At 40.5% G+C, this 14,658-nt stretch overlaps 1 protein-coding gene across 3 annotated transcripts in view; it reads left to right on the top strand.

Moving 5' to 3' along the window:
- Positions 1–14,658, top strand: part of NF1 (neurofibromin 1) — a 282,604-nt gene that overhangs the window by 145,988 nt on the left and 121,958 nt on the right. For all 3 annotated transcript variants that reach the window (XM_063656134.1, XM_054459933.2, XM_054459932.2), the window contains exon 30: positions 11,851–11,986. In XM_063656134.1, the coding sequence (XP_063512204.1) occupies positions 11,851–11,986 (136 nt within the window). The remainder of the gene's footprint in view (positions 1–11,850; positions 11,987–14,658) is intronic.

Raw genomic sequence — 14,658 nt, 5'->3', positions numbered from 1 at the left:
AACTGTGTATCAGTTGATATTTTTGGCTCTGCATTTGCTGAAGTATCAACTGTAGTATCTATTCAGAACTCCAGCACTAAGCCAATTTTGGTAAAATAGTTAAAAACTTAAAAGCAATTTTTAAATTTTTATTTACTTCTTATTTTTTGAGATGGGGTCTCACTCTGTCACCCAGGCTGGAGTGCAGTGGCAACATCTCGGCTCACTGCAACCTTCCTGTGCAGGACTCGAGCGATTCTCCCATCTCAGCCTCCCAAGTAGCTGGGATTACAGGCATGCACCACCACGCAAAATACAAAATTTTTGTATCTTGGTAGAGACGAGGTTTTGCCTTGTTGCCCAGGCTGGTCTCAAACTCCTAGACTAAAGAGATCCACGTGTGGCCTCCCAAAGTGCTGGGATTACAGATGTGAGCCACCACGCCTGGCCAAAGCAATATTTTGTAAAGCCTTGTATTTTCTTGCCATTAAGCACTTTCAGTTTTTTTCTTGACAACTTCTCATGTCTACTTTTTTTTTTTTGCAATTTTCAAGTGTACGTAATACATTATTACTGATTTTTATGTTAATTTTGTGCCCTACAATTTTACTGAATCTTATTATTAAGCAATTTTACTTTCTAAAGTTTAAAGAATTACTTAGAGAGTGAACCAGCTGCTTCAAATAAATTTACTATACAAAGTGCTGTGGTCCAGATAAGAGAACTAGATGGCAAACAATATACTCAGGTTGCTTAAAATCAAACTGAGGCCCACTCTGACATGTCAAGAGCTTGAAAGTCAACACTCCCGTGTTCACAACATGAAAAAAGCTAAAAAACTGAAAATCAGCAGCTCTTAGATCCATCAGAGAATTTAAGTCCACTCCAAAAACTGGAGAGACAGGTAAATACAGAGAATCACAGTTTACCAGGAGAAGAAGCTGCTGGAGCCAGTAACTGGTAGGAAAGCTTAGATCATAATTGATGAATTGCTGGAGGCTGAGCATGGAGTACCTAGAGAGTTAAAACTCCTGGGGGCCTAGTCTTGCAGGGACCCCTGCACCTTTGTAAGTTTTATCTCCAGAAGCCTCACCAGGCTCTCATGCTGAAGATAGGAGAAAAATTCCTTTATGCTTTGGGCAGGGGAAGGGGGAAAGTAGCCATTTTTAAATATGACCACAGTGTTCTGTTATCCCTAGCAAAGGTTTGCCCTCAGGAAAAATTACTTTACCAGAGCTTTATTTGACTTAGAAGTTAGCCACCTCCAGCCCCCTCTAGCGTTTCTGTAAGAAGAGGAGAAAAAAGGCTAAGAAACTCTTTGAGTCCGGCCTGGTGGCTCACATCTGTAATCCCAGCACTTTGGGAGGCGGAGGTGGGCAGATCACGAAGTCAGGAGATCGAGACCATACTGGTTAACGTGGTGAAACCCCGTCTTTACTAAAAATACAAAAAATTAGCTGGGTGTGGTGGCACGTGCCTGTAGTCCCAGCTACCAGGAGGCTGAGGCAGGAGAATCGCTTGAACCTGGGAGGTGGAGGTTGCAGTGAGCTGAGATTTGCACCACTGCACTCCAGCCTGGGCAACAGAGCGAGACTCTGTCTAAAAAAAAAAAGAGAGAGAAAAAAAAGAAACTCTTTGAAGGTCACACTTTAAGGAATTTGGCCCAATAAAACAATGGAGATATAATCAGATTATAGAGTACTTCCCTTCCCCAATATCCCAGTAAATGGGGAAACCCAGGGACAACAAAAGAGACAGAAATAAGAGCACTAGAGGAAATGGGCACCTACAGTTACAGCAAACATTAAACATAACCTAACTTCTAGGCAGATTAACAGAATGCCTCACACTAAAGTCCAATTTACCTCATTTCCTGTGACCCAATACATCTTGTCTGGCTTTCAACAAAACATTACAACACATGCTAACAAAAATGAAAAATCAGTCTGAGGAGACAAAGCAAGCATCAGAATCAGACTCAGATGTGGCAGGATGTATTGGAATTTTGAAATTGTCAAACTGGGAGTTTAAAATAACTAATATGCTAAGGGCTTTAATGGAAAATGGACAGTGTGTAAGAACAGATGGGTAATGTAAGCAGAGACATGGAAACTAAGAAAAAATCAAAAGAGAATGCTAGAGAAGAAAGCTGTAACAGGGAGAATTCCTTTGGTGGGCTTATCAGTAGTCTGGGCACCACTGAAGAAAGAATCGGTGAATTTGTAGTTATATCAAGAGAAACTTCCCAAACTGAAATGCAAAGACAAACAGAAGAATAAATGAAAATACATCAAAATTTGTGGGGTTTAATAAAAGCAGTTGCTTAGCAGTGTTAAATGTATATGTTAGAAAAGAAAATCTAAAATGAATTATCTGAGCTCTCACCTTAGAAAACTAGACAAAGAGCAATACCTAAAGCAAGATGGGGGGGTGGGAATCAGAAATCAATGAAATTAAAAATAGGAAAAAAAAATAATGAAATGCAAAGCTAGATCTTTTTATTTTTTAATTTTTATTTTTTGTGGGTACATAGTAGGTGTTTATGGGGTACATGAAATATTTTGATACAGACATACAATGTGTAATAATCACTTCAGGGTAAATGGGGTGTCCATCACCTCAAGCATTGATCCTTTCTTTTTTCTTTTTTGAGACAGAATTTCACTCTCGTCGCCCAGGCTGGAATGCAGTGGTGCTATCTTGGCTCACTGCAACCTCTGCCTCCCATGTTCAAGCAATTCTCCTTGCCTCAGCCTCCCGAGTAGCTGGGATTACAGGTGCCCACCACCATGCCTGGCTAATTTTTGTATTTTTAGTAGAGACAGGGTTTCACAATGTTGGCCAGGCTAGTCTTGACCTCCTGACCTCAGGTGAGCTGCCTGTCTTGGCCTCCCAAAGTGCTGGGATTACAGGCGTCAGCCACCGTGCCCAGCTTATCGTTTCTTTATGTTACAAACAATCCAATTATACTCTTTCAGTGATTTTTAAATGTACAATAAGTTATCGTTGACTGTAGTCACCTTGTGCTATCAAATAACCAGATCTAATTTATATACTTTTGTACACATTAACCATCCCCGGTCTCCCCTTCCCCACCCCCCACTACACTTCCCAGCCTCTGGGTAACTATCATTCTACTCTCTATCTCCATGAGTTCAATTGTTTTAATTTTTTTAGCTTCCACAAATAAGAGAGCATACGATGTTGTATTTCTTTGCCTGGCTTATTTCACTTAACATCATAACCTCCAGTTCCATCCATGTTGTTGCAAATGACAGGAATCTCATCTTTTGTGTCTGAATAGTACTCCGTTGTATATATGTACCACAGTTTCTTTATCTGTTCTTCTGTGGACAGACACTTAGGTTGCTTCCAAATCTGGGCTATTGTGAATAGTGCTGCAACAAACATGGGAGTGCCGATATGTCTTCAATATACTGATTTCCTTTCGTTTCGGTATATACCTAGCAGTGAGATTTCTGTATCATATGGTAGTTTTATTTTTAGTTTTTTGAGGAACCTCCAAATGGTCCTCCATAGTATTATACTAATTTACATTCCTGCCAATAGTGTATGAGGGTTCCCTTTTCTCACTTTTCTCCTTGTCACCATTTGTTATTGCCTGTCTTTTGGATAAAAGCAACTTTAGGGTGACATGATATCTCATTGTAGTTTTGATTTGCATTTCTCTGATAATCAAATATGTTGAGCACCTTTTCATGTACCTGTTTGCCATGTGTATTTTGTTTGTGTGTTTGTTTTTGTTTGTTTGTTTTTGTTTGTTTTGAGACACAGTCTTGCTCTGTCACACAGGTTGGAGTGTAGTGGTGTGATCTGGGCTCACTGCAACCTCTTCCTCCTGGGTTCAAGTGATTCTCCTGCCTCAGCCTCCTGAGTAGCTGGTATTACAGGTGCCTGCCACGATGCCCAGCTAATTTTTGTATTTTTAGTAGAGACAGCGTTTCACCATGTTGGTCAGGCTGGTCCCAAACTCCTGACCTCAAGCAATCCACCCGCCTCGGTCTCCCAAAGTGCTGAGATTACAGGCGTGAGCTACCATGCCCAGCCATGGAATATCTTTTTTTCTTTGCTTTATTTTCAGTCTGTGTTTTTCCTTATAGGTGATGTCTGTTTCTTGTAGGCAACAGATTGTTGAGTCATGGGTTATTTTTGTTTGTTTTTAATCCATTCAATCACTCTTACGTCTTTTGATTGGAGAATTTAGTCCATTTACATTCAGTGTTATTATTAACAAGGACTTACTCCTGCTATTTTGTTATTTGTTTTCTGGTTGTTTTGTGGTCTTCTCTTCCTCCTTTTCTTCCTTCCTGCCTTCCCTTTAGTAAAAGTGATTTTCACAGGTGATATGTTTTAATTTCTTGCTTTTTATTTTTTGTGCATCTGTTGTATGTTTTTGATTTGAGGTTACCATGAGGCTTGCCAATAATATTTTATGAGCCATTCTTTTAAGCTGATGACAAGTTAACACTGATGGCATAAAGCAGCAAACAAACAAGCAAAAAGAAAACTAATAAAAACTCTACACTTTAACTTTATCCCCCTACTTTTTAACTTTTTGTTGTTTTTATGTATACCTTATTATACTGTCTGTATCTTGAAAAGCTGTAGTTATTTTTAAAAGGTTCATCTTTTGGTCTTCTCAAGATAGTAGTTCATACCACAATTCCAGTGTTATAATATTTTGTGTATTTACTATTACCAGTGAGTTTTGTACCTTCAGATTTCTTATTGCTTGTTAATGTCCTTTTCCTTTTGATTGAAGAACTCAACTTTAGCATTTCTTCTGGGACAGGTCTGGCATTGATAAAATCCCTCAGCTTTTGTTTGTCTAGGAAAGTCTTTATTTCTCCATATATGAAGGATATTTTCACTGGATATACTGTTCTAAGGTAAAGGTTTTTTTTTTTTTTTTTTTCTTTAGCACTTGAAATATGTCATGCCACTCTCTCCTGGCCTCTAAGGTTTCCACTGAGAAGTCTGGGGCCAGACATATTGGAGCTCCATTGTATGTTATTTGTTTCTTTTCTCTTGCTGCTTTTAGGATCTTTTCTTTATCCTTGACCTTTGGGAGTCTGATTACTAAATACCTTGAGTTAATCTTCTTTGGTTTAAATCTGTTTGGTGTTCTATAACCTTCCTGGACTTGAATATTGATAAATGTCTTTCCCTAGGTTTCATAAGTTCCTTTTTTTTTTTTTTTTTTTGAGATGGAGGTTCACTCTTGTCGCCCAGGCTGGAGTGCAATGGTGCAACCTCTGCTCACTGCACCCTCCGCCTCTACCTCCTCTTTAAGGCCAGTAACTCTTAAATTTGCTCTTTTGAGGCTGTTTTCTAGATCTTGTAAGCATGCTTCATTCTTTCTTACTCTTTTTTGTCTCCTCTGTGTATTTTCAAATAGGCTGTCTTCAAGCTCGCTAATTCTTCTGCTTCATCAATTTTGTTTTTAAGAGACTCTTGGTGCATATTTCAGTATGTCAGCTGCATTTTTCGTCTCCAGAATTTCTGCCTGGTTCTTTGTAATTGTTTCAGTCTCTTCATTAAATTTATCTGATAGGATTCCGAATTCCTTCTCCACATTATCATGGATTTCCTTGAGCTTCCTCAAAACAGCTATTTTGAATCCTCAGTCTGAGAGGTCACATATCTCTGTCTCTCCAGGATTGATCACTGCTGCCTTCTTTAATTCGTTTGGTGGGTCATGTTTTTCTGGATGGTCTTGATGCTTACAGATGTTCATTAGTGCCTGGGCATTGAAGAGTTAGGTATTTTTGTAGTCTTTGTAGTCTGGGCTTGTTTGTACCCACCCTTCTGGGGAAGGCTTTCCAAGTATTTGAAGGCACTTGGGTGTTGTTATCTTAAGTCTTTGGTCACTGCAGCTATGTCTGCTTTAGGGGACACTCCAAGCCCAATAGCGCTGTGGCTCTTGTACACTCATAGCGGTACCACCTTGGTGGTCTTGCGTAAGATCCTGGAGAATTCCCTGGGTTATCAAACAGACTCTTGTTCTCTTCTCTTCCCTTACTTTCCTCTAAACAAACAGAGTCAGTCTCTCTCTCTCTCTCTCTCTCTGTCTCTGTGTGTGTGTGTGTGTGTGTGTGTGTGTGTGTGTTGAGCTGCCTGGAGCTGGGGGAGGGGCGACACAAGCAGCCTTGTGGCCACCACCACTGGGAGTGCGCTGGGTCTTGCCCAAGGCCTGCAGTACTGCTACCTGACTACCACCTATGTTCACTCAAGGCCCAAAGGCTCTACAGTCAGCAGGTGGCAAACCCAGCCAGGCTTGCGTCCTTCCCTTCAGGCAGTGAGTTCTCCATGGGTCCAGAGATGCCATTCAGGAGCCAGTGCCTAGAGTTGGGTACATCAGAGATCTACCTAGTGCTCTATTCTGCTGCGGCTAAGCATTAAGGTGGCACCCAAGCTGTAAGACAAAGTCCTTCCCACTCTTCCCTCCTCTTTTCTCAAGCAGAGGAGTCTTTTCCCATGGCTGCCATCGCCCCAGGCCCATGGTGAGTGCTGCCTGGCTACCACTGATGTTCACTCAAGGCCCAAGGGCTCTTCATTCAGCTCATGGTGAATGCTGCCAGTTCTGAGTCTCTCCCTTAAGGCCATGGGGCTCCCCTCTAACCCAGGGCAGGTCCAGGAAAGACCAAGGAGCCAAGGCCTGGAATCTGGGACCCCAGGAGCCTACTTAGTGCTCTACCCTACTGTGTCAAGCTGGTACCCAGGTTGCAACACAGAGTCCCCTTTATTCTTACCTCTTCTTTCCTCAAGCAGAAGGGGTCTCTCTCCATAGCCACCACAGTTGGTAATGTGCTGGGTCACACCTGAAGCCAGCATGTCTCCAAGTCTCACCCAAGGCCCACAGCAAGTGCTGCCTGGCTATCCCTCCTGGTTGTTCAGGGGCCAAGGGCTCTTTAGTCAGCAGGTGGTGAGTTGTGCCAGGACTGGGTCCTTCCTTTCAAGACAGCAGATTCCCTTCTGGCCCAGGGTTTGTTTAGGAGTGTTGTCTGTGAGGTAGGGCCTGGAATGGGGGCCTCAGGACTCTGCCTGGTGCCCTCTCCTACTGTGGCTAAGCTGGTAGTTGCAAGACAAGGTCCTCTTTACTCTCTCCACTCTTGTATTTGAACAGAGGGAAGGCGTCTCTGTTGGAGCTACAAGCTGAGCTGAGCTGCCTGGGTTTGGGAGAGGGGTGATGTAAGCATTCCCTTGGCTGCCCTGGCTGTCTCACTAGGTCCACCCCAAGTCCACTGGCTCTGAGCCTAGCACAGCACCAGGACTTATCCAGAAACTGCAGTCCTTGTGGGCCTAGACTGCCTTTCAAGTTTATTTAGGACCTCAGGGCACTTTAGCTCTTGGTGGCGGGGCTTGCTGGAACTCAGGTTTCAACAGCGGGGATGGGTGATTTACCTCTGGCTAGGTCTGTTCTAAGTTCTCCATCCTTGAGCACCAGCTGAGCTCTGCCCTGTGTTGCTTTCTGCTATGACAGGGCAGCATTTAGTCCTAATGCAAAGTCCCATAATCACTGCGCTGTCCGTCCCCCAAATGCAGATTTTCTTTGCACACCACGGGGCCACTGCCAGGAGGTGAAGGAAGCGTGGTATAGGTAATTCAAGACAGTTTTTCCTACCCGCTTCAGTGCCTCTTTCCTTTATATGATGTTAAGACCAGGTATTGTGATCACTTACCTGATTTTCAGTTCTTATGAAGGTGCTTTTTTGTATGGATGATTGTTCAGGTTGGTGTTCCAATAGGGGGGACGATCCCTGGAGGCCTCCATTCAGCCATCTTGCTCCACCTCCAATTCTCAAGCTAGTTCTTTGAAAATCAACTTGGGAAAAGTTTTATACACAGGAACACTTGAATAATTGAACACAAATGTTCATTGTAGTTCAGAATTAGTAGAATATTCAACAGGTTACCATTGGCATGTGGGAAGCAAGAGAGCACTGTGGCTAGAAGGTATTGTTTTAGAGGGAAACCTGAAATGGACTGCAGTGTTCCTGCTGCTATGCTGACTCAAAAAAAAAATTTGAGAAAGTAGGCAATTGTCAGGGTTTCTAGCAGTCTCTTTGAGCCTTGTTAAAGAAATTGTTAATCTCATTCATACCCACCAACTCCTAGGCCTCCATATCTAAGATTTGGATTACTGTTGTAGCTTAACTGTTCTTCATGCATAAAATCCCCATATTTAGACAGTCTCTTCAATTAGCCACATATTGCAAGTTCATTTTCCTCCTCTGGCTTCCTAACAACCATCAGCCATTCTCCAATGGATACCAACCAGGTGTCCTTGTGATTCAGTTCAACCGTGACACTGTTTATCTGGAGATAGCATCAGATTTCCCACAGGATAAGGGCTAAGTAAGATTGCTACCACTTCAGATGCCAATTACAAGCCCCAGGCTGTTAAACCTGTGCTTCTCACAACTTCACCTTGAGTTGGATTAATTTGCTAGAATGACTCACAGAACTCAGGGGCATACTTTACTTTTGTTTGCCTACTTACTATAAAGGATATCAGAAAGGATACAGATGAACAGCCAGATGGAAAAGATGCACATAGGGCAAGGCATGTGGGAAGGGGCTTGGAGCTTCCATGCTGTCTCCAGGTGCACTACCCTCCAGGTACCTCTGTGTGTTCGGCAACCTGGAAGCTCTTCAAACTCTGTTCATTGGGTTTTTATGGTGACCTCATTACATAGGCATGATTGATTAAATCATGGGTCATTGGTGATAAACTCACCTTCAGCCTCTCTCCTCTCCTTGGAGGTTGGGGAGTGGGGCTGAAAGTCTCAACCCTCTAATCGAAACTTGGTCTTTCTGGTGACTAGCTGCGTCTTGAAGCTCCCTAGGGCCTCCCAGCCACTAGTCATCTCATTATCATACAAAAGACACTCAGCACTTCCAGAGATTCCAAGGGTTTTAAGAGCAATGTATCAGGAATCAGGAGCAGAGACCAAATATATATTTATCACAATACCCTTGAATTATTGTATTGAGTACTTAGTGTGGAATACCTGGTCTATATGTCTTTCTCCTTTTTGAAAAGGTCAAAAGGCAATTGTTGAATCCTCAGCACCTGATACTAAGATGGGCAAATAGTACACGTGCACTAAATGTGTATTGGATTGATTACCTGCCCTGCCTACTTTCTCTTTCTGAAATACCCTTACTTCTTTTGTCTATGCAAATTCTGTGCCTCCTTTAGAACTCACCTGTTCAATGAAGTATTTCTTGCTTTGCAGTCCATGCTAATTTCTGAACTCTTACTGTATTCATATGCTGTGCCACACAGCAAACTCTAAGGAATCTAGAGCAATGACGTAAGTGTCCAAAGCATTTCTGTAATACGTTAATTAATATAGAAACAAAATTACTAATTAAGCTGTTAAAAACAAATATTTACTCAGTACTTGCTGTGGTAAGGCACTGTGCTAGTCTTTAAGGGGACATAGGTAAATACTTCCTTCAAGGAGCTTATAGGTTAGTAAGAGGGATAAAACACACAACAGATAAGTGGTGAGTTTCATAAGAGGTGTATTTTGAGAGTTCAGATTAGGCTAGTTAGCGAGTAAAGGTTTGTGGATTTGATTGCTATTGGGTAAAATTTAAACTACATAAAGTAGGCATTATTATTCCTGTGTTATTGATGAGAAAAAATGACACCCAGAGAATTTAAGGATTGTGACCAACTCATAATGATTCATAACTGATAGAGCTGAAATTTAAACCTAGTAAGTCTGCCTGCGGAATCTCTTCCTTTAATCTCGACACCAGAGTTTAGAGGTGGTACTGATAAGAGTTAGCAACACTGGGCCGGGCACGGTGGCTCATGCCTGTAATCTCAGCACTTTGGGAGGCTGAGGTGGGCAGATCATAAGGTCAAGAGATCTAGACCATCCTGGCCAACATGGTGAAACCCTGTCTCTACTAAAAATACAAAAATTACCTGGGCGTGGTGGTGGTGCGCCTGTAGTCCCAGCTACTTGGGAGGCTGAGGCAGGAGAATTGCTTGAACCCGGAGGCGGAGGTTGCAGTGAGCTGAGATTGTGCCACTGCACTCCAGCCTGGCAACAGAGCAAGACTCCATCTCAAAAAAAAAAAGCAATACTGATTGGATATGGGGAATAATGAAGTAGAGCAGGAAAAAGTGACATCAGAGATGGCCTGAATGATGTGATTAGGAAAGTGATAGTGCTATTGGTAACATAGAGCACATGATAAGACATAAGAGTATGAGAAAAATCAGTTAATTTGGGGCATACTGATTTTTAGATACCAGTGGGGAGGGGACATCTAGCAGTTAGAAATGTCAGACTGGATGTGAAATGCAGTTCAAAATAGGGGAAACCTGAATGGCCACAAAATATCTAAAAGCATGTCTAACCTTAGTAGGAACTGTGGAAATAGAAGTTAAAAACATGAGCTACCTCATGTTTTACTCACCTGCTAGATTGGAGGGGAATAAGAATTCTTATACAGTACTAGTTTTAGAGCTATTTGGCAATATCTAGTAAAGTTATATCTGCATATACTCAATAACTCAGAAATTTCATTTTTAGGTAGCTGCCTTAGAGAATCTCTTATGTGCAAGAATGTTTATTGCAATGGTGTCTATAAAGGTGAAAAATGTTTAATGTTCATTAATTAGAGAATAGATAAATCATGGTGTACAATAGACTTATGCAGTAAAGTGAACTATATCTTCATCTATCAACATGGATAAATCTCAGAAACATAATGTAGAGTGAAAGATGAAAGTTGCCTTTTGTTACTATTGATGAAAAAAGTAAAAACCTACATCATTCAGCCGGTCATGGTGGCTTATGCCTGTAATCCCAGCACTTTAGGAGGCCGAGGCAGGTGGGTCACTTGAAGTCAGGAGTTTGAGACCAGCCTGACCAACATGGTGAAACCCTGTCTCTACTAAAAATATAAAATTAGCCAGGCATGGTGGCCCATGCCTGTAATCCTAACTACTTGGGAGGTTGAGGCAGGAGAATCACTTGAACCTGGGAGGCGGAGGTTGCAATGAGCTGAGATTGCGCCATCGCACTCCAGCCTGGGCAACAAGAGTGAAACTCCATCCCCTGCCCACCCCCGCACCAAAAAAAAACACCTGCATCATTCATATGTGTGTGCTGATTTTTCATATGGGCACATACACAGAGAAGATTGTGAATTGGAAAAATACATGATATTCTTGTTTTATCTGTCCCCTCTCTCCCCCTTTTGTTGCTTGGGTATTTTAAAGCATATTTCAGAGATCATGTTTCTAACATATACAGGCTTAAACACACACACACGTGCACGTGCAGCCTGAGTATTTCCACACAAAGTTAATAATCCTGAATAATATATCTAAGACTAGTTTTCTGTTAAATTTTTTTCAGTTATCTCAAAGTTGTCTTATTTTTATTTTTGAGATGCAGTCTTGCCCTTTCATCCAAGCTAGAATGCAGTGGTGCAATCTTGGCTCACTGCAGCCTCCACCTCCCAGGTTCAAGTGATTCTCCTGCCTCAGCCTCCTGAGTAGCTGGGATTACAGGCACCTGACTAATTTTTGTATTTTTAGTAGAGATGGGGTTTCACCATGTTGGCCAGGCTGGTCTTGAACTCCTGACCTCAAATGATCTGTCAGCCTTGGCCTCCCAAAGTGCTGGGATTGCAGGCGTAAGCCATCGTTCCCTGTCAAAGTCGTCTTTTTTTTTTTTTAATAGTTGGTTGTTTAAAGATTCCAATGAAGTCTACACGTTGCACTTGGCTTAATGTCTGTATAGTCTCTTTTAAGGAGTGATTTTTGTTATTTGTTTTAAACAAAAGTGTTAGGATTTTATTTTTATTTTTTTGTAGGTTAGAACCATCAGAGAGCCTTGAGGAAAACCAGCGGAACCTCCTTCAGATGACTGAAAAGTTCTTCCATGCCATCATCAGTTCCTCTTCAGAATTCCCCCCTCAACTTCGAAGTGTGTGCCACTGTTTATACCAGGTATGCTTACAGTTAGAGATTACCATTATTAATCTTAAGTTAAATTATGAACAATGCTTTATCAAAGAAGGACCTAGCTGCTGATGGTGTGTGGTTAACTATAATACTGAGTCAGTTTGGATGAATAATACATTGAGAATTGTTGTTGGAATTGTCTTTGAAAAAAACTTAAATATTACTTAGGCAACAGTTTGAAGTAAGAGAATACTTTAAAATACTAAATATTCCTTGCGTTGGGAGCAAGTTTAAAATGCAGTGAATCCATTGGGTATGATGGATGTGGCTGAAATGAACATATTATGGATTTTTGTTGTTGTCATCTATTAACCTAAATTATTTACAGGGTGTTTCACAGTTGAGGCGGGTCTCCTCCTTGCTTTTTGCATTGCGAATTGCTTCATCATCTGTGATTTTGGTTTCTTCATTAATGTATAATTAGTTTGTGTCAGGTTTTCCCAGGATAGACTGATTGTTCTGTTTACTTTATGTAGCATGTTTCTTAAAAGAGATACTGCATCATCATTCAGACCAAATTATTAGACCTTCTAACACTAGCACTGCAAGTAATGCGTCTGAATTCAGAAAATAGCCATAGTCGTGGCCTTCTTTTTTAGGGAATTCGGTCTATGTTCTTTTATGTCTTCTACTGTGTTTTTGAATTGCACATTGCAGTTTTAGGAATTATTTATTCCAAGGGAGGTCCTGCAAATGCATATTAGCCTTTTGGAAACTATGATTCTGGAAGAAACATTAGTGGGTCTGGAATTTGGGGTAGGGGTGGATATAAGGGAAATACACAGTTATCAAAACCCATGTCTTTGTGTCTCTCTCTTTGCAGTCATCGCAGCCATTTGCTTTTTTAGCACACGGCTTCAGTTGCTTAGAGATGTTAACAGCATCATTGAAGTCACCATTTTAAAAGCTGTTTGAGGCTGCTCTATGTGAATTTTTTCCCCGTTGCTATTTTTAAAGATGTATCTGTTCTATCTGTAAAAAAGCTTTTCGCAGTATACATAGATGATAAAACATACTTAACCTTGTTTGTCTTAATTTATCATGACTTTTCTGCCTTTACAAAAAGGCTCAAGGAAACTTAGGAAAATCCTATATAATTTTTTCAACTAGTTAAGTCTGAGTCTGAAGGGTAGTTTAGTTATAATATGAAACTTAATACAGTGAATATCTTCGCGTAAGTTTGGGCTGTATTCAGGTTTCTCTTTAAATTTTATTTAGTAATTATTCTATTGATGAAACTAGGCAGACAGGAAATAGCACATATTAAAAATAGTCTGGGTCAGCTTCTTGGTTGGCCTAGTAGTAACTGGTTTCAGAGAGCAAGTGGGTTTCTAAAATGACAAAGGCTTTGACTTTAGCTGGTTAAAAGGGAATGGGGACTGACTACATGATTACATGGTCTAGGAGATTGTAGTAGAATTTCTTCATGTGGTTGTCATCCTAAAAGAAAAATCTCTTTGTATCGTCAGCAAACTTGGAGACCGTTTTGAGACCATGATTCTAATAATGTAAAAGGAACAGGTCTTAGCACTTATTTAGTACTTAGGAAATATTTAATGAAGAAATAAATTTCCCATCCCTCCCACCTAAGTCAACAAGATTCTTGCCAGCTTTCATAGCTAAGAAAGGAGGAAAATAGTGAAAATAGATTTTTAAACACTATATGTGGTGATTATTAAACAGTATGTTAGGGTTTTTAGAGCACTTCGCAGTAAAATATCCTATATTATTTTAATAACAAACCTGGTTTATTATGTTAAAATTTCACATAAAATTATTATCTTTAAAAACATGAATTAAATGTGGTATCAGTGCATTGTTTAAGTATTGGGTAAAAGCATTGTTGAAGAGCAGAGACAGTATGCTGTGTTGTTATTAAATAAGGCTTTATTTTTTAATTAGTAACTGGTAACAGGGAATGTTACATTTACTGATTAGAAAGAAAGATAGGAAAAAAGCTTTGGTCTCAAGATAGTATTTTATTGAGTCTGCTTCCCAAACCTAGTTTCTTTCTTTTGGTTTGCTGTTTTGTTTTTATTCATCTTCCCTCTTCTGGCTTTTTCTTGCCCCTTTGCCTTTGGCAGTAACAGAAGGGGACCTTCGTGCTCTTCTGTGTTCTGCCTGGAGGGATAGTAGTCCCTTTGGGACCTACTGGGGAAATGTTGAAAGGGAAGTGAGTATATTGCTAGCTAATAAACTTCCCTGGACTTTAGCTCCTTTTTTGAGTTCATATCTTGGCCTTTAAGCCTTTTCAAATCATGCGTTAACCAGCTCTATTACTTTATATACCTTCCTTCCTTAGTTGACTGGATTAAGGTTATTTAAGAATAGCCAACTGTGAACATGTGTCAGATTTATAATTAAATCATTTTCTCATGTGTTGTTTTCACTTCTCCTGATGGTTTTAGGATAAAGATAAAATGATTCCCAGAGTGGATATTCTCTTATGGTGAGAGAATTCTAAGAACTAATTTATGATTCTAAATAAATCTCACCATTTTTCAGTAAATCTGCTTCTCCAAACTGAAGTAGTTTACACACATTTTTAAGGCTATAAATGATAGTTATATACCATTGTTACTAATACATTTGTATATAGTCTAAAGTTTGAAACAAAGCTCTGTGAGCTAAGGGGCTGTGTCTTGTTGTTTTACTGC

This window comes from Pongo pygmaeus, chromosome 19, assembly GCF_028885625.2.
Source record: "Pongo pygmaeus isolate AG05252 chromosome 19, NHGRI_mPonPyg2-v2.0_pri, whole genome shotgun sequence".
Taxonomy (NCBI): Eukaryota; Metazoa; Chordata; class Mammalia; order Primates; family Hominidae; genus Pongo; species Pongo pygmaeus.
Note: the sequence above shows the minus strand (reverse complement) of the source record. Positions and strands in the feature narration are given on the sequence as shown.